This window comes from Malus domestica, chromosome 11 (assembly GCF_042453785.1).
Source record: "Malus domestica chromosome 11, GDT2T_hap1".
In the NCBI taxonomy this organism is placed as follows: Eukaryota; Viridiplantae; Streptophyta; class Magnoliopsida; order Rosales; family Rosaceae; genus Malus; species Malus domestica.
Genome location: NC_091671.1, coordinates 36,533,886 through 36,561,250, shown reverse-complemented (window position 1 = coordinate 36,561,250; position 27,365 = coordinate 36,533,886). Strand labels below are relative to the sequence as shown.

The 27,365-nt window shown below is 35.5% G+C and overlaps 1 protein-coding gene across 1 annotated transcript; it reads left to right on the top strand.

Annotated features, from left to right (window-relative positions):
* Positions 1-18,900: 18,900 nt before the first annotated feature.
* Positions 18,901-27,123, top strand: LOC103448796 (probable LRR receptor-like serine/threonine-protein kinase At1g53430). The gene is made up of 24 exons (XM_008388062.4): positions 18,901-19,370; positions 21,451-21,622; positions 21,711-21,782; positions 21,898-21,966; positions 22,069-22,134; positions 22,216-22,287; positions 22,506-22,577; positions 22,661-22,732; positions 22,851-22,922; positions 23,045-23,113; positions 23,201-23,272; positions 23,374-23,445; positions 23,555-23,620; positions 23,767-23,826; positions 23,959-23,994; positions 24,081-24,124; positions 24,219-24,586; positions 24,715-24,913; positions 25,001-25,135; positions 25,213-25,334; positions 25,532-25,742; positions 25,815-26,052; positions 26,267-26,417; positions 26,550-27,123. Exons 1-24 carry the CDS (start codon positions 19,256-19,258, stop codon positions 26,955-26,957), a joined length of 3,033 nt encoding a protein of 1,010 aa, XP_008386284.2. The 5' UTR covers positions 18,901-19,255; the 3' UTR covers positions 26,958-27,123.
* The last annotated feature ends 242 nt before the right edge of the window (positions 27,124-27,365 follow it).

The following is a 27,365-nucleotide window of genomic DNA, read 5'->3' as shown; positions in this document are numbered from 1 at the left end:
CTATGCCACAAGTGAGACATGGTTAGGAGTTCTTGTTGAGCATATTCGAAGTACTTGTTATATTTTCATCCATCGTTGAGTCCCAACGACGATCCATGAAGATTATGCCACATGTATCAACCCGACCAAGCCATGATACATCAACGAAGTCAACGCCAAGACATATTACGTCTACATCTACATCAGCAAAGCATCAGGAGATTGAAGTCATGCAAACCGATCCCAGACAACTTTGTGGACCTCTACACGATGTCACTGCCGAAGTCGACCTTCCAGAAGCTTGTCCGAGGAATTGGTATGCCTAACTACTCATATGCAATGCTTGTAGTTCTCATTTGGAAGTTATGTCAAACTCAGAGGGAGTATCCAGAAGTATACTCACTTGATCTTAATATACTTTTTTTCCCTACGATTAGGAGCATTTTTCCCACTGGGTTTTTGCTACCTAACTAGGTTTTAAAGAGGCACCCATCCTGAGCTGATCATACCCTTGAGAGCTCTTCTACTTGCGTCCAAAATACGTATAGTTTTGACTTAATGCAACTTCTCATTTTTCTCCTTAGAATATGGGTTTTTCTCCCACCTTGGGTTTTACCATAGCGAGGTTTTGTGAGTTTTACTTTTTATGCATTTTTCCGTTGATTTGAGACTCGCATTTGCCCATTGTGGCGGCGACTTCATCAACTGTACTTACTTCATCAATGAAGATTTGATGCGCCATTTACTTGAGTATTTACACACTCAAGGGGGAGTGTTGCAGTCATATTTAGAATAGGAATGTGATTGTGTAAATCCTAGGAAATATGAGAATGTATCTTATATTCTTATTAGGATTAGATTATCTATTAAATGTTGTAATCCTAAAGGGAAAGGTTTTACACTTCTTACTACTATAAATAAAGGCACAATGGGATGAGATAACACACACCCACAATTACACATCTCTCTATTGCCGCACCCCCTCTCTCTCTAAGGCCTCTATAATTGTTCAGTAAATTATGTCTACAACAATTTTTATTTATTAAATTTAATCAATGAATTGGTTGTAAAATACACATCAAATTTAAATTTTAAAAGACTTTTTTTAGTTACAGAACACGAACAAGTAAGAATTGATTCAGAATCTCTTTCCATACTTTTGGAAGAACACTGTTTCCGGTCCCCAGCAATTAATTATTTAATTCTCATATCTGCATCAAACACGTAACTACGAAAAGTTGTTTCCCTAAACCACAAAAAAGGTCACAGCTTTCTTCTGTTTTCCATTATTAACAACTTTTTAGCCCAACATCTTTCGTCTCCAAATCAACCAATGCGTTGAAGCTGGATGTTTTTGACTTTGAACTGAAACAGGAGGTCAAGCCGACGGTTTAGGATAGTAGTTATGGGATGCCATAACTGGGAATTAATCCGACAAATATCACAAGTAAATTATCATGCATTTGCCAAGAAATAATAATAATATAATCATATTCAACTTGTGTAAAGAGCCCTGTGATCGTCTGATTCATTCACACATTTTAAATTCATCCCCCTAAACATGTGAATTTTCTAACTTTATTCCCAAAAGCCAAAATTACTTTCCAGTGATGACAGGGATGGAATCATAGAGCAAGAAAATAAAGGGAAACTTCAGTCCAAATAGCAAAACGGGTTAACTAGGATGATCTTAGGCCATCTTCAACCGAATGGTTTAGATGGTCTGATGATCGAAAATAACCTAAAAACGATCTCCAACCTAGGGTCAAGCCAAAGGGCTCTTGGGCCCCACTGGACAAGAAAGGGCCAACCAGCCGGCCCTGGGCCGGGCTGGAATTCAAATCCCAACGGTCACTAGCTAACGTCAACTAGCCATTATTATTATATTTTTTTTACAGTTTTATTTTTGGGCCAAAAAAAATATTTAATTAAGGTCCAAAAAGGTGATTGGTTCTATGTGGGGATGTTGCTTTTATAAGCATGTTTGATTGCTCAAACCTCTCCCACATTTGATGTGTGACAAATATAAGTTTCCTATCATAGATGGTAAATGTGCATTTAATTTAAGTTGTTGTAGTTTTTAAATTTAAATAATATGTTTGGCCCTATGGTTCTTTGGCCCTCGGTTGGAGATGAAATTTTGTGACAATGCTAAAATGAGCCATATGGCCCTCGGTTGGAGATGATAAGAAATATGGTTATGCACTATGCATTAAAATATTAATTTCTTGGAGGGCCAGAGGGCTCGTTTGAACCCTTTGGTCCTCCTAGAAATTAATATTTTAATGAACAGTGCATAACCATATTTCTTAGGGAACTTTAACGAAAAGCACCCGGTACTGTTCACTTTAACGAAAACCACATTTTTACACTAAAAAGTCAATCCTGGTACTATTCACTTTACCCTTTATTTTGTCCTTATCATTAAAACTTAAAGTTTTCAAGCTCTTTTCATTAGTTTTCCTTATTTCTTACCATCTCCAACCGAAGGGCCAGAGGGCCATATGCCAAACATAGCCCTATGACAAAAAACCATCTCCACCGAGGGTCAAAGGGCTATGGTATGAAATGTGAAGAATTGAAATAAAATGAGATAAGATAGTATGGAATGGTGAAAAATATGTGAGAAATGGTGTAGGGAAAATTAGAAATTTAAAAAAAAAAGTGAGGTGGGCAAGAAAAATCCTAAACCCTAAACCCTAAAGTGGGTTGGGCAAGAGGAAACTTAATATGAGTCCAATTTTATGAGCCATTATTAGTTATAGTCCAATTTTGTTTTAATTTTTTGGTTAGGTCCAGTGATTCATTATCCACATAAGCTTATTTGTATTCTCTTGCCAAATTTACCCACAAATTGACTAATTAAGTAATTACTTTTTTTTTTAATTTGTGATTAATGTTAATCTTATCCTTAATTATAGGACTAGGGATTTAAATCTCCTTTTTTCTTCTCATTCCCCAAACCGTTCATTTCTCTTTTCTTGTTTCTCCCTCACAATATCTTTCTCTTCCTGTGTTATTTTGCCCAGGAATACTCTTCCATAATATTCCTCTTCTCCTAGCTCCTTCCATAAGGATGATCAATATACATTTGATTGGTTTTTTTTTTTAAAAAAAAATTGCATTAGTCAATCTTGTGCTTTGGGTTCTTCGTCCCCTTTTTTTTTCTTTTACTTCTTTCTCCTTTTTATTATTATTTTATTTATTTTGAAGTTCCATCGAATTAGCATTTTCTCTAGTGTTTCCCCCCTCAATATCAATTTTCTTCCCCTTTTTTTTTTTGGTTTTTATCTACCTAAATCACTTGTCTTTTTTTTTTAATATTATATTGTACCTGTATCATGAATAATTGTATTTATCTACCTATATATATATATATATATTACATGTTTTGTTGATAATCTATCTAAGATTAATTGTGTTTAGGGTTTTTTTATAGTACTTTACCTACATTAGAGATTAATTGCCTATGCATCGTACATTTTTTTGTTTGCAAATTAACTACCTGCATCACATATTGATTGCATTGCCTACCTGCGTCCCAGATTAGTTGCATTATCTACCTACACCATAGTTTAATTAGATATTATTTACATATATCTTCATCACATATTTTGTATTTATGTACCTATATCATAGGTTTTTTCTTTTTGTAATCTACTTTTATCAAGAATTTATATCACAGTATATTTTGTTGTTGATAAACGTGCCATGAATTTTAATTTGTTTCGTTGGATATTGAATAGATTAAAGGCTTTGAAGATTCAAATTTTGGATAAATCAAGAAATTTAAATATATTTTCATTTAGATTATAAAAGGGCAAAATGGACATAAAAATGATTAATTGAAACTAAACTGAGAAGGCACATGGAACTGGACTCAATCGGAAAGTAGCTCAATTTTTTGGACTCGGATCTAAATAGTTATTCTCATGCAACACCTTTAAAGAAAACATTCGTAAAGAATGGGTTTAATGCAAGATGTAAATTTAGAGCACAAATATGCATATTTGTCTATGCCCTTTTAGATTCAAGTTTACTGGAAGTGATTCTCTATTAGATTCACTTTTTCTCGAAGTGAAGCTTTCACTCAATGAGCATGTTAATTCCGTTTCAGTCTCTCTTAACTAATTTCTAACGCAACAAGAACACATAAAATAGAATATAAATACTAGTGTCATGTGTACATCATGATACAATATTAACTTCAATATTCAATTTTGAAGTTGCTTCATCCAAAAATAGGATTACAATTGTACTTGAGAATAGGCGAGCCAAGCTGACCCAACAATTATAGGCAAGCACGTTTCGAGGTTAAGCCCGTTATTAGATTGGCCAATGAAGGCATAAAATCTGTGTTGGTATAGCGAAAGGTTTCGCTTACCTCCATGAGGAATCAAGTTTGAAGGCCATTCATAAAGATATCAATGCTACTTAATGTGCTACTTGATGAAAATCTTAACCCAAAGATATTTGACTTTTGATTGGCCAAACTTGATGAATAGGTTAAAACACACATAGGTACCCGTGTTGCTAGAACTTTGTGGGTCTATATTTTAACTTATCTTGTTATACTTTTGCTTTCAGTATAGTTGTATTACCGCATATCTCTATAACTATTGTATGGATGTGAAGCTTTTAATTAGGAGAAAAATACCTTGTTTTTGTAAGCTTAGTAGTATTCTTTGTATTTTCTTCAGCTAATCAATTTCATGATGTTATGATTTTGCAATGGATATATGGAATTGGAATATGCAGTTAGAGGTTACTTGACTGATAAAGAAAATGTTTAAACTTTGGAATTGTTGTATTGGACATTAGTAGTGGAAGAAGAACTAACATCAGTAGACAAACACATACTGCTTTTGTATTTTTTTTTTTGTTGAAAGTTCTCTGGTTATTTTTTAAGAAAATATTTTTTTTTTGCCTCTATTCCTTTCATGTTTTAAGTCACATGTTCTAAAATCGGACGGGAATTTGATGAACCCAGTGGATCCAAGGTTAGGCTCAGACTTCAACAAAGAAGAGATTATGGTTACAATCAATATGTCTCTCATTACTCTAATGTCACGTCAAAATTTAAGCCTATCATGCCTTCAGTTGTGAGCATGCCTGAAGGCAAGGTTACTGTTCAAGAGTTAGTCTTAGACCCAAATCTCTAATCAAGTAATGAGATGGATCCAATGATGAAGTTGATTTTCAATCCTATTTATAACGGGCCGCGAGTAAAATACAAATTAGATTAATTGAAGGGTCATCGATTGCTTCATCTATAATTCTTTATGATATCTATCCCGTCAATCCTCATATAATTCGTTGGGACACCAAAACAGAGAGAAAATGACTCATATAATTCGTTGGGACCCAAAAAAAGAGAAAAAAATGACACATATAATTCGTTGGGACACCAAAAAAGAGAGAAAATGACACATTATTAGATAGATTATCAACATTGTTAAATCTAGCGCTTAAACGTACAAGCTCACAAATTGTTAGTTTTACTTCCTATACATATTTTATGTTTAGAAATATTGTTAATAGAAGAGTTAAATAAGTTTTTCAGCATGATAATTGTTATGTGTGAATCATTTCTTTCCATAACCTTGAGCACATAATTTAGTACAATATGGGCACATAAAGTAGAATATATATATATATATATATATATATATATATATATAGAGAGAGAGAGAGAGAGAGAGAGAGAGAGAGAGAGAGAGAGAGAGAGAGAGAGAGAGGATCAAAGGACAAACATTTTAACAAATATTTTTACACTTTTTGTAAACCTTTAGATTACAAAACATTCAAAGGTTCATATTCATTCATTAAATGACATGGAAGCTTAAGTGGATTTTAACTAATATTAAACATAAAATATGGAAGGTAATTAAAAATAAAATTAAAAAGGAAGAAACCCTAGTTTTAAGCGTGCAAACAAGAAAGGAGGTAGGACTCCATTGATTCGAAATACTGTAACCTCCATCTCCCTTTTTGCCGATGAGGTCTGCAACTTTCATAGGATTGATATGAAATTTTGATGCATTCTACAACGAATCAAGCTATTAGTCTCTTGAATCTTCATTATGTAAGCAAACGTACAAAATTGTTCATATATGTAAGGTGATTAAATTAGGATTTGCAAAATCTTTTTAGTTTTGTCAATTTAGGTCATTGATGATTTTTCTACTTTTTTTAGCTTTTCGAATCAAACAAACAACTTGATTTCATTCGTCTGTGCTTTCAATTTTTTTTATTATAGCAGTTTCGTTTCCGCTGAGTATTAATCTTATCCTTGATAAAACCTTTTTTTTTTTTTTTAAATCATTCATTTTTTGTTATTTATTAGGGTTCATTATTGGTTTTTTTCAATTTTATCTTATTAGATATTAATTTTTAATTTATATTAGTGTTTTCTTCATTAGTTATAATCCACATCATCATTCAAGTCATTTAATGTTTAAAACTCTCCACATCACTCTTAATTTAGACCGTTAAATGTTATAAAATCTAAAGGCTACAAGGAAGTGTAAAAATGCTTGTCAAAATATTTGTCCCTTGATCCTATCACACACACACACACACACACACACACACACACACACACACACACACACACACACATATATATATATATATATATATAAATAGCATAGTCTTAAAAATCGATATTATCGGCGATATTTCGCCGATAATATCGTTTTTTTGACTGGCCGATATTTTTTTTACTAAAATTAAAATATCTTTAAAATATCGCGATAATATCGCTAATATCGCGATATTATCGATATTAGCGATAATATCGCGATATTCGTCGTCGTCGCCGCCGGCGGGAGGTGAGAAAGGGAGGAGGAAACCACAGGTGGTGGGTACGAGCTGAACAACAGCAAAATCACGTCCCCCAGGGTGTAGAGAGACCGTAAAAAGCCCCCAAGCAACTCGACGGAGTTGCAGAGAAGAGATGGGGGGGGAGAACCGGAGAAGGATCGAGTTCGAGAGACTGAGGGAGAAGAAGAAGGATGGAGAGACTGAGGGAATGATCCAGATCGAGATCAAGATTCGAGAGAATCTGAGGTGATGAGGTGACCCAGCATATTGGACGGACTACGGAGAGACCGGACCGAGGGAGAGAAGGAGACGAAGAGACCGAGGGAGAGACGGAGACGGAAGGCTCTGTGTTCTCTGCTTGTTGCGTGTGCGTGTGAAGGAGACGGAGAGACCGAGGGAGAGAAGGAGACGGAGAGATCGAGGGAGAGAGAGAAGGATCCAGAAAGGTATGCGTGTGTGCGTGTGCGTGTGTGCTTGTTGCGTGTTGCGTGTGCGTGTGCGTGTGTCTATGTTGCATCGTGTGTGTCAGAGTGTTGCAGAGGTGAAAATAGGTGAATGTGTGTGTTGCAGAGTGTTGCAGAGGTGAAAATAGGTGAAAATAATTTTGCACCCAGAGGTGAAAAGATGTGAAAATAATGTGCCCGTGACTGTGAGATGTTAGGTTAGTGTGAGTGTGTGTGTGCCAATAATTTTGCAAATAAATCCAAAGAAAACCCACTGAAACTGAACCAAACTGTCATATGCCCATATTGCCATACAGGCATGTAGCCTTACACCTTCAAATCACATGAGAATCATTTTCCGTGAAAAAAATCTTGACAAGACAAAAAGATATATCCGTGTGTGAAAAAAATAGTGACAAGACAAAAATGTATGGTGGAGTCGTTTCTCACTGTCAAACCCATGTGTGTGTGTAAAAAAAAACACTGCCAAAAGTTCAAAACCGTGTGCGTCCCAAAGGTGGAGTATCAGATCATCACACATTTTTTTACCCTTCGAAAATTGAAAAACCTCTATTACACATTTCCGTTTCTTTTTCTTCCCTTAGCCCTTTCAGATCCTTTCCAAAACCTTTTCTCTCTCATTTATTCACAGACGGCAAGCTGCAGATGATCGTCGAGGTTTTGCTGCTGCTACGTACGACATCGAAAGTTCCAGATTTGTTACATTTAAGGTAAGTGTACAAACTTACATTTATATTATTGTAATTTATACAACAACAAAAAAATTTGTGTGGACACATGCATGAGATTCTTTAATTTCACATCCTCACACTATCGTAAATGAACTTTCCAACACCAAAAGAGGGGCAAAACATTTACTAACTTTGCTTTATGGCTTTGTTCGAGCTCGTTTGCTTCTGATTATCCATTTTGATTAAACAATTTCTACATACCTCCCACGAAAAGGGTCCATAATCAATCCTTTTAGTCTCCATTTTCAAAGAAAATAAAAGAAACGGCAAGGAAAAGAAAAGGAAAGAATAAACAATTTTAAAAGTTTTAAAACACTTTTCTCAAAAAACAAAAAAAAAGAAGAAAAAGGTTTTAAAACACTAAAAAAGAAAGAAGTTTGTCTAGAACACTTTTTTAATTCTTAACAATTTGTAATAATATATAATACAAACACTAGTTAAGTTGGATATATAGATAATGTACATATATAAGGAGGTTAATTATACAAAAAAAAATTGTGTAGACCCGTGCATGTGATCTAAGAACCAAATAATATGTTAATTTTTTGAAGTAATTAAGTAATGTTGTATAATTATTCCCTAGGATAATTTTAATATGTTTAATGTTATTTATTATTTTATTATCAAAATGGTTATTATTCATTAATATTAGGTTTTATTATTCCATATTTTTTTTATAATTTCTACACCTTACAATCATTTTGTTTACTTCCTATTTAATTCTTTTGTAGAATAACTTTATTATTTAGGTTCTCTTATATAACCGTCACTACTATATTTTTTGGCCAAAAAATAATTGCCTAATTTCCATGCAAAATAAATACAGGTACGTTTAAGATGTCAAAACGTGATCCAGCTTGGGAACATGGAGACCCAATAGACGGAAACAAACATGGCACAATTTGCAAATATTGTGGTCATGTAATGAAGAGTGGCGGAGTGACACGACCTAAGCACCATCTTAGTGGATTAGATCCAGGACATAATGTCCAACGATGCGATAGTGTCCGCCCAGAAGTGAAGGCATTCATCACCACATTATTAAAAAATAAAAAACACCAGAAGGAAAAAAAAGCATATGGAATGGAAAATATTCGAGCTGGGCTACGAGGAGAAGGCATTGGCCAAGCGGTTGACAGTGATGATGATGACGATGAGGACGAATGTGATGATGACATGGGACCTGAAGAACGGCGCAGTTTCAAACAAACATTACGTGCCTCCAAACAGTCAGCATGGGAAAGAGAACACCTTCATAAAATTCCTAATAGAGGACAAGGTTCCGGGACAAGTGGTGGTGTACAAATGAGACGGGGAGGCAGTCTTAGAGAATCACAACCAACACCACCAATAGCCCCAAGTTTATATAACTCAACATGCCGGTGTTGGAGTACAACCTCCCACTCCCTATGAGGTAAGAAACAAATATTTGGAAATTGAGCATAAAGACATTGGCGAGTATGTTAACAAGTTGAGGTCAAAGTGGGAAACTAATGGTTGCACAATCATGTGTGACGGATGGACTGGCCCAACCAGATTGTCTATCATAAACTTTATGGTATACTCCAAGGGAAAGACAATTTTTTTGAAGTCCGTTGATACTTCAGATCATATAAAGAACTACAAGTATATTTACAAGTTATTGAGGGATGTAATCATGGAGGTGGGAGAGCATAATGTTGTCTAAGTCGTGACCGACAACGGTTCTGCATTTATTAAAGCTGGAAAAAAGTTAATGAAGCATCATAATGTGTTTTGGACATCATGTGCAGCACATTGTATTGATCTCATGTTTGAGGCAATGGGGAAGAGAGAGAATATTGCTAATGTTGTAAAAAGAGCTAGAACGATCACAAATTATATTTACAACCACAGTTGGTTGTTGGCAAAGATGCGTGAATTTTGCAAAGGAGAAATTATTCGTCCAGCTACCACTCGATTCGCCACCAACTATATTGCATTAGACAGCCTACTTAAGAAGAAAGCAAGGTTGAAGCAACTATTCACTAGTGACGATTGGGCCAACCACAATTTCAGCCGCTCAAATGCAGGTCGTATGGTGGAAAGTATAATGCTTGATCATGCTTTTTGGAATTCAATCAGAACATGTGTGCCAACTGTTTGAACCTCTTTACAAGGTTTTACGGATTATTGACACAGAAGTGTATCCTACTATGGGGGCAATATATGAGTTGATGCGTGTAGTGAAGGAGGAATTGGAAAGAAAACCTGGTGCAAGGTGGGTCATAAAGATAATTGATGACCGATGGTATAAAGCATTATACCACGATTTGCATGCAGCAGGTATAAATTATGTCGTAATTTGCAATTCATTTCTTTAGTTGCATAAGTATTTTTTCTCTTATTAGCGTATGTGTTTCTTTGAACAGTATATTATTTGAATCTTCGATACCAATACAGACCCGGTGTTGGAGATGATGGTGCCCTTATACGTGTTGTACATAATGTATACTCTAAATTGGACCCTGCATCACCAGAAGTTGGCCAATTTAGAAATGAGGTACACAATTACTTAAATTATAATAATTACTTTGTTGGATTAAACTAACACGATTTATTGAATTCAGCTAACATGGTTTAAAGATGCAAGAAGAACTTTTGGAGAACCAACATCAATTGCTGCTCGAACAACAATGTCTCCTAGTGAGTGTAAACATATTTCACTATAAGTTTATAATAGAATTTGTTCGAGTTATTAGGCTTATCAACATTGTTTTTCATTGTAACTGAATGGTGGATCATGTATGGGACCGATGCACCAACTGTGAGAAAGTTAGCAATCAAAGTATTATCACAAACAGCTTCCTCATCTGCTTGTGAACGAAATTGGAGCACATTTGCACTCATACACACAAAGCAAATAAATAGGTTGACTCATAGTAGGTTGGAAAAATTAGTTTATTGCTACTACAACATGAAGCTTCAAATTCGAGATAAGGAAGCAGAAATAAATCATGTCGACCGTGGTGACCCACTAGATGTGTTTGATATTGTTGGTGAAGATGATGATACAGAGGGTAACCAACTTTATCAATGGATTAGACCTCTTCATTTAGATGATGATGAAGGCAACCCAGCTCCCAGAGTTGCTGAAGAAGCACGTAATGAATGGATAAATGTAGAAAGAGTATTAGAGGAGGAGGTGGGATCTAGCAGCACTGACTCTTTGGAAGAACTTTTGCGCCCAAGACCAAGAAACACTGGAATTCCACCTTCTTCCAATCCTACACAACCACAACATCGTGCTGATACTAATGATAGCTCTAGTACAAGATCAGGAGACTCACATACCACCGGAGGTGGGAATGATGAAGGATACAATGGAGCTGGAGGTAGTGGTGGTGGATATGGAAACTATTATGGACCACCTCCCGGATTTATGACCCCCTTCACTGGTGAGGCAAACTTCACGCATGCAACACAGGATGATGACCATGGCAGTAGGCGGGTAGGACCAGGAATTGGTGCCATAGGGAAGGACTATACTCGTAGAGAAAGAGGCAAGGGGATTTTGTCAAGTCAAGAAGATGACTCGTTATCTAGAACTTCGGACTCTGTTGGAGTGGGAAGTAGTAACTATGGTTATACTCATAACCAACCATTTCCCTACCCTTCATATCACATTCCTGTTGGGATGGAATCGAGCGACTCATGGAAACAATCCCAGACTCAATCTTCAAATGATTTTGCTTATGGACAACCTCAACCAATCTCAGATCCATATGGGTGGCATGTTAACAATTACATGCAAAACTATTTAGGGGATTTATCATTTGATAACTACTCTTCACAATACACTCACTCTACACATAGAGATGATGAAGATAGTGAAAATTTTGAACCTCATAGGAACTCTATGTGGTACTAAAGTGTAAAATATTGTACTAATTCATTATATATAAATGATTATGGTGTGTTTAGACTTCTTTCATTAATTACTACATATTTTCTACACTCACAATGTTTGTCAGCTCACTATATAATCAACTTGATAATGTTAAATCCATCATGCAATGCATTTCCTTCCAATTTTTTGTGATAAACTAATAAATAATTGACTAAATAAACATTCTGCAAAGTTTCAATAAAAATTTTCAAGTTTTTCTTACAATTTCCGTGGTTTCCATGTAATTTTTATCGATATCGATATTATCCCGATATTTCCATCGATATTTCCGTGTTTTTGGACTACCGATATTACCGATATTTAATACCTTGATAAATAGTAGTTTGTTGTGCAAAACATATCATTTAACCTTATTAATTCAATTTTATAGGTACTTCTTCTGAAAAATAAGATTATAGCAATACGTAAAAATAGGTGGCCCGGGCCGATCCAAGTTAGTCATAGATGAGCACATTCAGGCTCAAGCTCGTCATTAGCTATTTTATTTAACTTAATAGATAATTATAATTGTTAATATATATATTTTAGTGTTTTCAAATACTTTTTTTGACAAGATAAATTTGTTCTTTCCCAATGCAAGTGCCATCTTTATCCAATCTAATGCAAACGATATGTAAATTTGTAAAAATTTGTAACTTAATAATGTATTGTAGCCTTTGAATTGGAGATGCCATAGACCAATGACTACCACGATTATTATTATTATTATTTTTTTCGAAAGAAAGGATAATTGGTGGCAAACTACGGTTAATTTTTATCTCTTGTAATAACCAGTTGTTTACAAGAATAACATTTGTGACGGTTCCCAGTATTAAAGTTCTTTGGAAATAAATATCATAGAGACAAATCCTTTTTAAAATACTAAAAATCAAATTTTCAAAAACACTACCAAATGACCATGGTTTAAGACTTACCTCGCCTCGCACCCCTAGCTTTTTTAATGTTTATAGTTTTTATGACCTGTGTCTTACGAGAAGAGATTGGTGAGTTTATTTTTTACCTTGAGTGTAAAATTGTTGATGTTTATATTTTGTTTATACCTTTGTACCTTATTGGTTCTCTCTGTAATTTATATAGCAAACATTACAATTGAAAGTTCGATAATTTATATAGCAAACATTACAATTGAAAGTTCGATGAGGTAAAGATATTGTAGTGCAAGCTTAAATTTGTTGAATATGTGCTTAAGAATGAGATAAGCACAGTAAATGCAATCAAGGATGCCGAAGACAATATCATCTATATATTGAAAATGAAGGCTGAATTGATCGATGAGCTAACAAAGAACGATTTATTGCCTCACTTCAAGGATTGTGCGCCAATTGAAGCTACAAAAGATTATAAGTTGTTAACATCCATGGATTTTGAGACATTCACTATAGAGGGGTGTACGTGATGCCATTTAAAACGACTTGGATAAGGCCAACACAAACTGGGTTAAGTTGGAATTTGCAGAGAATGCAAAATCATTATGGTTGAAAGATTTGGTACATCTTACAAAAAGAAATATAGATACATTTTACATGAAATATATGGTGCAGTTTACAGAAACAATTTGGTACATTGTACATTTTACATATAAAAATTAGTACATTTTACATAAAAATTTGGTACATTGTACATAAAATATTGGTACATAAATAATTGGTACGTTTTATATAAAAAATTGGTATATTGTACTTTGGTACATTCATATATATTTTTTTACATTGTATTGTGTATTTATATGTGGCTTTCCATTATTGTAATGCCATTTCAAAATGTAGGCCTACCATGCCTTCAATCGTGAGCATGCTTGAATATGTGGTTACTATTCAAGAGTTCATCTTAGATCCAAATCACTCATCAAGTAGCCGAAAGACCTACCATGCATGCAGTTGTGAGCATGCTCATGGTGTTAATAGAAGAGTTAAATAAGTTTTTCAGCATGGTAATTGTTATGTGTAAATTCATTTTTTTCCATAACCTTAAGTGCATAAATTACGTACAATATGAGCACATAAGTATAATATAAATAGTAGTGTGATGTGCAAGACACAATATTTAACTTTATTAATTCAATTTGAAGGCACTTCTTCTGATAAATAAGGTTACAACGTAAGAGTAGGCGGACTAGGCCGACCTAGTTTAGTCATAGATGAACACATTTCGGGCTCAAGCCCGTTATTGGCTATCTTAACTGAATTAATAGATAATTATAAATATTAATAGAATTTTTAGTTTCAACTATTTTTTTTAATAAGATAAATTCCTTCTTTCAGTGCCAACTTTTATCCAATCTAATGCAGAACAATATGAAAATTTTAACTTAATGATGATGTAGCCTTTGAATTGGAGATGCCAGGGACCAATATTCACCATGATTGTTTTCGTTCTCTTGTAATACCTGGCCGCTTACAAGAATAGCATGTGTGACAGTTCTTAGCATTAAAGTCTTTTGGAAATGAATATCATAGAGTCAAATCATTTTTAAAATACTAAAATTAATTTTTCAAAAACACTACCAAATGGCCATGTCCCTAAAGATTAGATTTGTCCTCTCAGACAAGAATAGAAAAAAAAATCCCCTAGGCATTTTTCCTATTGTGCCAAAGATTTAGTCCAAGTGAGTGATCCTGTTAGCACAATCCAATCCCTCACTCCATCTTTCGTTACTGGTGTTTCAGTATAGATACTCTTAAAAGCTCAACGCTTAAGGAACTTTCTTGTGAATAATTATGAAGAGAAAAAAATACAAGCACAATGATGATCTACAAAGTAATGCACACACAACTATGATTCATGTAAGTAATTCCGTCCCCTTCTTTATTTGTTGCATTATCGATTACAATCAATAAGATATGTTACTGAGATTAAATATCGTGTTTATTATTTATTTTGCGTTGAATATTTAATTATTATAATTGAATTAATCCCAATTATATGCTCGGAAACCTTCATATATTAATTTTGTTGTCTTTATCTATTTTTTGTTTATCATTCCTCACATAATAAGCATGTTAAAGCTCAAAACTAGTGAGGCTTACAAATGTTGAATAAGAGTTGGTCCCTTAGTGGATTTTGGCTTTTGCAATTAAGGAAATGGACATTAAGTGGTTCACCCCATAAAATTAGGTTACGTCCACTTATTTTTATTTATTTATTTATCATGAACTGAATTACAAGTACCGCTTGGCTATAGAACAATATATATGTCTCTTAATTCGTCCAACCCCTTTTAAGGAGAAATTTTTAGTTGTGACGGGAACACGGATGATACACACGTGTTTTTATGCAAGTGGTGGAAAATTTTAATTTTTAAGTTATTAATCTTTTAATACACATAACCCACCATTTATACAGGGGCACGTGGTGTACCACCTTGTGTGACGGTCACATTGAAAAATCTCTCCTTTTTAAGGGGCTCTTTGTCTCCTTTTAGAGCAACTCCAGCGTTGCAAAGGCCCCTTAGGGTTATTCACTATTGAATCCACCCGGTGAACAGTAAATGCCCTTAATGAACAATAATTGCCTTTTGCATCTCCACCCCTACACTGAATAGCCATGGCAATAGGCAATAAAATATTAATATTTTTATTATAAAATAATACAAAATAATTTTATTTGTAATTTCGGATAAGGTATCATGATCGTCGTTGGTAAGAATACACATTGATTCCACACCCATCCACAACCACCTACTCGTAGTCTCCACTGATTCTGGCCAATATTCCGTTGCCGACGCCATTTTTAATTCCAATCTCTGTTTACCTCTCTGTCCTCCATTCTCTCTCCTCGTCCTCCTTTTTGTCTCTCCTGTTTGTTTCTCCATCTCCCACTAGATCCACCGCACAGGTGGTCAGAATCTTGTAGGCCTTCGAATCAGTGTCGGTGTCATCGATTTCAGTTGGAGATATAGCGATTGTTTGAGACAAAATAGAGGAGGATGGAGAAGCAAACGGAGACAAAGAAATAGGAGATGGAGGGACGCCAACGTCGGTGAGAAGATCGGAAGTGGTGGCGTCAAGGCCTATAGGTGCCTTAATAACATGGTTGACGTCGCCCTGACGTCAGCCTTGCATCATCTCCACCTCGGGTTCTCGGGCCAACGATTCCTGCCGAGCCTCTCCCTCGGGCCCCCTTTCATCCACACGCCTTGCATGGGCTGGAGCTTTTAGCTTTGGCTATTGGGTTGGTGGAATGGTCGGTCCATCGGGTTAAAGAGCATGGTGGAGTTACTATTATAGGCATTCTCCTGAGTCCCTTTTTCTTCTTGAACATCTCACTTTCCATGCATTTAATACGAATGCATTGACTTGACCTAACAAGTTGTCATCCTCTTCTTTGGCCAACACGTGGCAACGATGTGGCTTCTTCCTAGATCCACTTGTGTCCGTCTTGGAGAAATTTTTTTATTGTGACGAGAATACGAGTGGTACACCATGTGTTTTTATATAAATGATGAAATTTTTTATTTTTTTTAAGTTATTAACTTTTTAACACATATATCCTACCATTTGTATAGTGACACATAGTGTACCATCTCGTATTCTCGTCACACTTAAAAATCTCTCCTCATCTTGAAATGGGAGTATGATTCTCTCCCTTCTTATTATCATCAATTTCCATCCCCTCTACTTACATTATTCTTTTTGTCTTATTCTCTATATAAAAAATTCAAAACAAGATGTAAACGTAGCGTAATCGCAACCGTTGGGAATGAAATGAGAGAAAGATCAGAAGGGAGACAATCCTGCTCCCTTGGAATGAGCCGGTCGAGCGCCTTGCTCGGCGACGGCGATGTAGTTGGTGGAAGTCCGTACTCGAGAGCCCCATATGTCAACATTTATGCCATTTTGTAGGCTTTCTGGCTCCTATGTAACTATTATTTGACGCAAAGTTAACATCTGAATAGGCATGTCTCCGCTGCCCCTAGGTCCTCGTGCCTAAAAGTTGTCAGAGATGACTTCACCCTTCAGCGCTCAAGAATGGCTTCCAGGGGAAGTGCTCGGAGTGATCGAATACTAGACACTCGAAGGCCCTGAGTCCTTCGAGGCGCTCGACCTCACTTTTTCCAGGTTCTCTGGGCCTTGACTTTCCTTGGGCCTATGTTCCTTCGGCCTATCAAGGTTAAAAGGACCCTGCTTTAGCAAGGTCAAGGTAGCCCTGTATGTATGTCTTTATTGTAATGAAGTTGAAATCTTGATTAAAAAAATTAAAATCACAAGTGATGAAAATTTAATTCAAGGATACCTAAAACGGAAAAGGTATTTGTAAAAAGACAAATACTTGCATTCACCTCATGGGGTGCACCACCTCATCCAGCCCTCAAGATTAACCTTTTTTAGTCGTACGAATTTATAATTGAAATTGTTTAATTTCTCAATCATCATTTAAAAATTTGTTTGAATTGGAGATCGTTAGTCATTTATATGTATCAAATACATGGACGGTTCATCATGAATATGTTACTTAGTAGCAACATTATCATTTTGTCCAATTAATATGGATACCTAAATGGCCTTTGAACTTGAATTTGTATGCAGTTGTCAATTTCCCTCAAGAACTTTCATTTTAGCTGATTACCCCCTTGAACTTTTTTAATTAGCCAATTTCCCCCTTGAACTTGAATTTTAGCCGGTTACCCCTTGAACTTTTATAAATAGCCAATCCTCCCCTAGCGTTAGATTTTAAAAAACTTTCATTCAATTTTTCATCAATCCAATTTTTCATCCTTTTTGCCTTCATACAGTTGTCATGTGTTGTTTCCATGACCAAGATAGGTGGATGGAAAATTGGATGAAATTTTTTAAAATCTAACACCAGGGGGAAATTGGCTATTTATAAAAGTTCAAGGGGGTAACAACTAAAATTATAATTCAATGGGAGAATTGGCTAATTATAAAAGTTCAAAAGGGTAATCAGATAAAATTAAAGTTTAGGGGGAATTGTCAGCTCTATACAAGTTCAGGAGGTAAATAGACAAAGATGCCTAGATAATAATTAAGAAAATAGTGATTGTGATTATGAAATTTGTATGGTAAAATAATTTTTGTTATTACGGGTGGACAATGTGGTAAATCCCATGGGGTGGATGCAAAATTTTTTATTTCTTTTCTGGACAAAGATGCAAATATTTTTCTTTGTCAAATATGTAGTTACCAGTCAGGATAATTTTTTTTTCTATTAAAAAAAAATTTAAGGTTCGAATCTTGTGAATGACGAGTTTAAAACTAATTACAATAATTTCTTATGATCGACTCACTGTGTGATTTAGGCCAAAATATCTCACTCCTTGGCAAAATAATATTTTTGTATAAAAGAATGATAGTTTTAGACAATACATAAAAAATTTCATCAAAATGAACACAAATTTACACACCATACATCATAGAACGGATTGATTTTTACACCTTTTTTTTTTCTTCCATCACTCTATCTTTTTAGTCATAGAATTGAACGAATCAATGATAAATCAATAGTTTGAAGCAAAAGAAATAAGTTTAAAAAATTAGTCTCTAAAAGTCACAAACACGTTTTGTTCAAAAAAAAAAAAAAGTCACAACATGTATTGGAACATCACATTTCTTTGGGTAATGTTATAGAAACTAAATTTGTAGACAAAATTTTAGAAGCTAAAGAATATGAAAGTTGATGATTGGTTTATTATTTAAGCGTTGATAAACGTGCTCATTCCTATTAGTGACACATCATTTAGTTTGCAAATTTAGTCTTCCTAGCATTATCTCAGTTCTTCGTTGAGTAATGTTAAGGAGACTAAATTTGCAAACTAAATGATGTGTCACTAATAGGAAATGAGCACGTTTCAACGTTTAAGTAATATTCCAATCATCAACTTCTATGTTATTTAATTTACAAATTTAATCTCTCTATAGCATGGGTCTTTTTCATTTTGGTCAAGGTGCTTTAAAGGAAGGCGGGCGGAGGGATACCGCAGAAACTGTAAAAACTTTTGCGTGTTATTTTATTGACCGCCACGTCCAATGCATTTGACGCTTTCCATAACCACAAAGCAAAAACACTGTAATTTTTCTCTCCCTCCTTGTGGGCGGGCCGGCGGCCCTCTCTCTGTCTCTCTTTCGCATCTCTTTCCTTTTGACTCCTTAAATTGTATATGAACCAGAATCTCCCTCTCTCTATCTCTCTCTCTTCATAAAACATACTCACTCACCTCTTTGTCTCTTTCCCTCCACACCAAAAACCAACCACGCCCTCTGTTTCTTTCTATTTCCGTTTTGTTGTCGTTTGTTGAATGTAAAGACAATAAGATTGGAATTTGGTTTTGCTGTAAACATCGAAGAAAAGCAGTTATTGTGTCCTGGGGGAAAATGAGATTCATGTTTACGAGTTCCGAGATTGTTTTCGTTCTTCTGCTGGGGTTTCTGGCTTTGAGTTGCTTCACTGAGTTCGAATCGAATGCTCAACTTTTGCCTCTGGAAGAAGGTAAGTGCTATAATCCTTCATTCTCGCTTTAATTTTTTTTTTTTATTTTAACTGCAAATATTTTCTAGGTTTTTGGGTTTAGCGTTCATTGCATTGCAGTTGGTTTTGTGTTGTGAGTTGTGACAACTTCTCTGTTTGGTTGCTAAGAAAATTGCAGAAAAGCAAGGAGATTGAATTCCTTTGCATCTGTGTTGTGCTAACTGCTCTATGTTTCTAGTTTCTCTGGCTCGCTGTCAATGTCGTTTCTCTTTTTGGTCCATGAATTTTCATAAAACAGTTGCAAACCAAAATATAATTGGGGAACCGCAACTGTTAGCATCAGAGATTTAAAATCTTTCTACTCAACTTTTCTTCATTTTAAAACGAACATTTTTTGTTTTTGGCTTAAGAAGATCAGTTTCAACCGTATTTCTGTATAAATATTCCCATTTCTTTGTTTTACACATAGGATCCTCATCTTAGGGGAATGATTTATGAACGAGTTTATTATTATCGTGACGTTTTTGTCAAATAAAATAATATCACGTATAAACATTTTTTCAACATGACATTATAATATAAAATCAGAATGCTACGGGGACAATAATTCTGTTTCATGCCACATGCATGGTCTTCCCAGTTGGCTCTGTGCTATTTGTCTCTGATGATAAGGGACATAATAGTCCTTATATAATTCACATGAGTACAAGTTGCAAAATGGGCAGTCCATCTGTCTGCACTGATGTTACATGTCTTGAAACCTTGAGGGAGATGTGGGCATAGGCCTGTTCCAAATCTACAAAATCTTCTTTCTTTTTCATAAAATAAAAAATAATAATTTTAATATAATTATCTTCATGGTTGAATTTAATTTAATTCAATTATCTTTATCTATTTTGTTTGTAGCATATTTGATTATCATATAGCAAAATGTTGTAGGTTGATTGCCTCACAAGTGTCCAATAATTACATAATGCGGCAATTTCTTAATACCAATGATTGCGTAATGTGTCCATCAAAACAAAATGACAAACGATTTACTGTTTTTTTAATAAACAATAATATTTACACTAAGCAGATAAAGAACCGGACTAAATCTTACAATGAATTAGTAATAATATGGTTTAAATTACTCTTTGGCAAGAATCAAACGTAATACCTCACTTACAAGCTATGAGAGGAATACTACTGGAGAGTAGTACTAAATGGTTGTCGGCCGATATACTATTTAAAATATTAAATTATCAATTATATTATTTTCCTGGATAGAGTTTCACAATTAATTTTAGGTCGACCGGAATTAGGTTATAGTTGAGTTGGACGACTACGTAAATGCCTTGGAAGCGTGAACAGGGGCACATGATCTAGTTTTCTGACTAAATGGTCAGACCCAAACAGAGGATATTTTTAAATATATATGAATACTGGCCATTATTTTTCTGCATATTGAATTTTGACCACGTGATGTTCTTCAAGTTGCTTCCAAGACTGCTATATTGTTTTGGTTTTGGCTGAAAAGTCTTCTACCAGAACTTGTCAATATATTACGAAATATTTGTTCAAATTTGTCAATAAATCCCACGGAAATGTAATTTTATAACCTCTATTTAATATCGTAAGAACCTCACAGCCGTTTTTATATGACAAGACCGTATATATTTTAAATTACTTAAACTATGAGCCGGGATATTTGAATTTGGTTATAAGCGGGCATACTGTCTTGACCTACTGGCCGGAGCAGTTTGATGCTTTGATATGGGTCCCAAATTACCCATAAAACCTCAGTGTTGTAATGTGATTTGGGTTGGTAATGTTGATTCTGAAGATGATGTTAAGTGTGTGGGTTTGTGCTTGGGTTGGGTGTGACTTGTGAATTCATGGGTGCGGTGAATAGTATTGATTAGCCGTAAACACGACGTAAACTAATTTCATCAAAAGTTGGGTGCGATGAGTAGTTTTATAGGCAGCAATAAAAAGCACTAAATAGCTTAATTGGTTGTTGAAGTGGTAGAATTGTGTTATTTTAGTTACCTCTAATCTTTGTTTCTCTAACTGAACCTATTTGCTTAATATCGCTAATCGATATTTGCATACGTTGCAGTGAAAATTCTTGAAACAATTTCCAAAAAGTTACACAACACTCACTGGAACATCAGCCAAAGTTCTTGCCAAGATGGTGGAGCAGGCTTCTACAAATACTTCACTGATGATATTCTGAGCAATGTCACTTGCAACTGTTCCTTTCCAAGCAACACTTGCCATGTCACAATCATGTATGACTTTGTTGGTCTGAAGTTCTATTGTTCTTAGTTCTGTTGTTCCTTTCTAATTATTAGTTTTGCTTAAATGTTGGTTTTATAGTGAGATGAAGGGTCTCAATTTAACTGGAGTTATACCTGAGGAACTCGGAAATCTTACACATCTGGAAGCAATGTAAGTGATACACATTTTACGTTTTTTGTCTCTCAGCTTATTGAATTTGTTTATGCACGTTAGCTGGAGTATGGACTATGGAGATGAATTTCTATTGTTTATCCGTATTAAACAGTGATCTCACTCGCAATTACATCAATGGATCAATCCCTGCAACCCTCTCCCGTGCTCCTTTTCGCGCTCTGTAAGTGATGCCTTCGTATCACCGAGACCTTAAGTAATGGTCGTGTGGCTACCTTGAGCATGTGTAGGCCTAACATGTAATTTAACTGTTGGTATGCTGCAGGAATCTTTTGGGAAATCGACTCAGTGGTTCAATTCCCATTGATGGCTTTACTATGCTTACAGAGTTGTAAGTATTGCAATGTTCTTTGCTTATTGACAAAAAGAGAAGGAATGTGCATAACCTTGACTGCCAAATTGCATTTTCCAGGGTGTTGGAAGATAATCAGTTTGAAGGGCGTCTTCCCCAAAACATCGGAAAGCTGACCAACTTAAAAAGACTGTAAGACAAAATTCTCATTTCTATTCGTCATTGAAATCTTTCATTAATTAATTATCCAAACAATGCAGAAAACTTTTGTTGATTAATCAGAAATTTTCTATCAGACTATGCTCTTCATGTACATATGATTAGCGTCAGCTCCTTGTTATGTATGTAAATACCGGAGAAATCTATCAGCTTCGAAATAAATGCATAACCGTCTCTTTCATTTTCCACAGCCTTCTTTCTGCCAACAATTTTACAGGGACTATACCAGATTCATATGGAAACCTAAAGAACTTAACTGATTTGTAAGTGATGTGGCACGACTTGATTGTTTAGATGTGTAGTATTCTTGAACAGACAATTTCTCATCTTCTTTTACTGCCTGCAGTAGGATAGATGGGAGCCAATTATCAGGGAAGATACCGAATTTTATTGGAAACTGGACCAAACTTGAAAGACTGTGCGTGCTGCTCCTCATTATATTCATCTCCCATCATTCACTTCTTTAAATCAAGTTTTTGAATGTTGGTTAATGTTTATACTGTTTCCGCTGAAGAATTATATTAAATCTACTGCAGTGATATGCAAGGCACATCCTTGGAAGGCCCTATACCTTCGATCATATCTTCGTTGAAAAACTTAACTGAATTGTGAGATCACCGCTCCTCTATCTTGTAATTACATGTTTAGGGTATTGATCTAAAGATTGGTTGCTAATTCGAAATCTGCAACAATAAAAAAATAAATATTTCTGATGTGTCCTTTGTATCAGGAGAATATCTGATTTAAACGGAAGTTCACCGTTTCCTAATTTGGAAGATATGAAGGATATCGAGCTAGTGTGAGTATAACACAGCCCTATCAAAATTCTACTTCCGTGTAATTAGTAATGCAATTATGCTAATTTATGTTTGCATCTATGACTCAGGACTCTGAGAAACTGTTCAATTAGTGGTACAATCCCAAATTATTTTGGCGAGCTGAGAAAATTAAAAACATTGTGAGTGCTTTTAGAATCAATATACTTATAGATGCATAAATTTATCGTCACCACACTGATGTAAGCTAGTATGATGGCTTTTTCCTCTGTCTAACTTGTAGAGACCTGAGCTTTAACAACTTGACTGGTGAAATTCCACAAACGATTCAGCGTGTTGACACTCTAGATTATATGTAAGTCAATCAAATAAAAGAAGCGTTCGTTTATTCGAGCAAATGCTTCGTGTTTTATCTATTCCTTGAGTTAGTTATGTCCACTGATCTTAAGAATTTGAGCTTGCAGGTTTTTGACCAACAACTCACTCACCGGAGAAGTACCAACCTGGATATTGAACAGCAAATATAGCTTGTCAGTCTATAATCTTTTACTAGTCTATGAAGTTCTGTTTATCTGTGTTTATTTCTTTATGTGCAAAATGCTAGCCAACTTCGATTTCAATTATGCTTCTCTATGAATCTAGAGTTGTAATCAATCCCATGTAAAATCTGTTGCAGGGACTTGTCTTACAACAATTTTACAGGATCGCCTTCTGTTAGTTGCCAACAGTTGACTGTGTAAGTCTGTTAATATCCAAACCCAAGTACTGTATTCTTTCTATGTTATTCTCCCAAGTCGTTATGTACTTATTACATGCTCTTTCTTCGTTGGATATTGTTTACTAGCTAATTCCCTTGATTATTAAACAGGAATCTAGTTTCTAGTTATTCGTCTTCAGAAAACTTGTAAGTTTTCTAAAACTTTTACTTCTCTTGTCATCAACCTTTGCAAGATGTATGTATGACTAAGCCTTAATTCTTTCAATGCATAGATGGTGCTTAAAGAAGGATCTCCCTTGCTCGTCAAAACCGAAACGTGAGTTTAGGTTCATTTAATTTTCTTCTTCCATGACCATGCAACAACTTATGTCATTTATAAATTTCTAAAACGATTCTTGTCACACCTATAGACCATTCCATATTTATCAATTGCGGAGGGAGGAAGATGGAGTTCGAGGGTAATGAATACGAAGAGGACTTGAGCACTGTGGGACAATCACACTTCATTTCAACATCTGAAAAATGGGGTTATAGTAGTACAGGGGTATACATGAACAAGGATAAAGCAGATTACATCGCAACAAACACATTTTCTCTTAATGTGGATGGTCCAGACTTTTATCAAACGGCTCGCCTTTCTCCTCTCTCACTCAAGTACTATGGCCTTTGCATGTTAAAGGGTAGTTACAAAGTTCAGCTCCACTTTTCCGAAATAATGTATACTGATGACCAGACATTCAGCAGCCTTGGGAAGCGCATATTTGACATCTCAATTCAAGTGAGTACGAGTGGATTTTTATTATTGTTGAATTTTCGTCTATATGCTGGTTTTACAAGATTTGGTTTGGCTATTGAGTAAATTCGGTGGAAGCTAGCAAGTAATGTTGTAGTTTGATTCTTGCGCAGGGGAATTTGGTTTGGAAGGATTTCAATATTATGGAGGAAGCAGGAGGTGTTGGTAAGGTTGTCGTCAAAGAATTGGATAATGTTATTGTCCACGGCAGCACTCTAGAGATTCACTTATACTGGGCAGGGAAAGGAACTACTGCCATTCCCAACAGAGGTGTCTATGGGCCTCTTATATCTGCAATTACTGTGACACCAAGTAAGTTTCACCCGTGTTGTAGGATTTCTTTTTTTTTTTTCCCCTACTCGCATGCCTCTTAACTTCATCAGAACTTTTACTTCTCAGATTTTAAGGTTGATACTGGGGGGCTATCTGCTGGTGCTATTGCCGGTATTGTAGTAGCATCATTTGTGTCTGTTGTATTGGTTTTGGTAATCCTCCGAAAGGCTGGTTACTTAGGGGGTAAAGATGAAGATGAAGGTAAGGATAATCTCTGCATATAAAGTTTTTCATATGCCTCATTGTATGTTATTTTCTAAAATTCTTCCTTGTGGCAGAACTGCGTCGTGGGTTGGAACAAAAAACTGGTTATTTTACTCTACGACAAATTAAAGCAGCCACTGGTAACTTTGATCCTACAAACAAGATTGGTGAAGGAGGTTTTGGGCCTGTTTACAAGGTAATGATTACTTCAACAATATTATTTTTCACATTTGGTGTTGGCAGTAATAGCACGAATGTGAAATTTAATGATTATTAGCGCAAGAAATAGTTCCCTCCAAAACCCGTCTTCTGCCAGAGAGAGAGCTTGTTGGACTGATAGAGAAATATGTTTTCTATAGATGTGAATTTGAAATAACCTTCCTCAATTCGTAGGGTGTACTGTCAGATGGTTCTATCATTGCTGTTAAGCAGCTCTCGGCCAAATCAAAGCAAGGCAACCGTGAATTTGTTAACGAGATAGGCATGATATCAGCTTTGCAGCACCCAAATCTCGTGAGGCTTTTCGGTTGCTGTATTGAAGGAAACCAGTTGTTGCTTATATATGAATACATGGAAAACAATAGTCTTGCGCGCGCGCTTTTTGGTAAACACTTGCAACATCTTGAGCAGAATGTCAAATTTGGTATTTGTATCTGATTTCTCTGTAAATTTGTAGGTCGTGAGGAACAACGTCTACATTTGGACTGGAAAACAAGAAAGAAGATATGCTTGGGGATAGCACGTGGATTAGTTTACCTTCACGAAGAATCAGTATTGAAAATTGTGCATAGGGATATAAAGGCAACCAATGTGCTGCTTGATAAGGATCTAAATGCCAAGATATCTGACTTCGGTTTAGCTAAGCTGGATGAAGAAGAAAACACGCATATCAGCACACGAATAGCTGGAACAATGTTAGTGTTATCTTTCACATATTTGAACTTCACTATAATGCATTAGTATGACTGCTTTACAACATTCAGTGTTAACAAAAGGTCAGGAAGACAGCATGGTTTATGCATCCAAAGATATTGATACCCTAATTTATATACGCTTCTCTTAGCCTTTGTTCGCTGTTGATTTATGGCACCACACTCAATGATCTGGAGTTATATGCTATTTCTGCAGAGGTTATATGGCTCCTGAATACGCAATGAGAGGTTACTTAACTGACAAGGCAGATGTTTACAGTTTTGGTATCGTTGCCTTAGAAATTGTTAGTGGAAAGAGCAACACGGGTTACAAGCCAAAGGAGGAGTTCGTGTATCTTCTTGATGGGGTAAGTTTTATCCATTCTACTCCGTAATCCTTAGAAGATCTTCCGGGTCCGCTCTTCATGTTATGAACATTCAAAATGTCCTTAAAATAAACAAAATTTATATGTTCTAAGAGGTGCTAAATGTTTGTGAAGGCCTATGTTCTACAAGAGCAAGGAAACATGCTAGAACTCGTGGATCCAGATCTTGGTTCAAACTACTCTAAAACGGAGGCGATGACAATGCTGAACCTGGCGCTCTTATGCACAAATCCATCTCCCACTCTCAGACCAACCATGTCTTCTGTAGTAAGCATGCTTGAAGGCAAAACTCCAGTTCAAGCACCAATGAAGCGCGGTCCAGTGGAACAAGATGCAAGGTTTAAGGCCTTTGAGAGGCTATCACAAGACAGTCAAACAAACGTTTCCATATTCTCACAAGATAGTCATGTACGAGGCGCATCAATGGAGGGTCCGTGGGTTGATTCCTCGGTTTCTCTTCCTAGTAAGGATGAGAACATGGAACATTCCTCAACAAGCAAGCTACTTAATAATTTACAGTGATGAAAAGCTGAAGAAATGAAGGTTTTCAAATTATTTTTCTCAAATTCAATTGGTCCATATTTTTTTTAAAAGGAGATTATGAGACAAATATGTTTTGAAGTTATTGAAGAATAATTGGTTTCTTGATTTTATTTTTCCAGTTAATGTCAATATTATATTTCTCCCACATTTGGTGCAAAGAAACCTGCATTTTCTTTCTTCACCCTCACAATCAAATTGTGGCATGCTGTGTGAAATTTGGTGCTGCTCGTCGTGAAATTGTTTGGGCACATTCCCCCGAACATCTCTGCAAGTGTTCAGTGGACTGGTGTTAAGAGATAAATGCTGGGTGTGACTACAGCTCCCTAGAAAATAGTGTTCAAGTATTCATTTTCATACATTTCAATCACCAAATGACATGACACTTTT

Coding starts and splice junctions, on each gene's coding strand:
- LOC103448796 (XM_008388062.4), top strand. CDS start 19,256: ATGAGATTCATGTTTACGAGTTCCGAGATTGTTTTCGTTCTTCTGCTG. Junction 19,371..21,450: donor ACTTTTGCCTCTGGAAGAAG/GTAAGTGCTATA, acceptor CATACGTTGCAG/TGAAAATTCTTGAAACAATT. Junction 26,053..26,266: donor ACACGAATAGCTGGAACAAT/GTTAGTGTTATC, acceptor CTATTTCTGCAG/AGGTTATATGGCTCCTGAAT.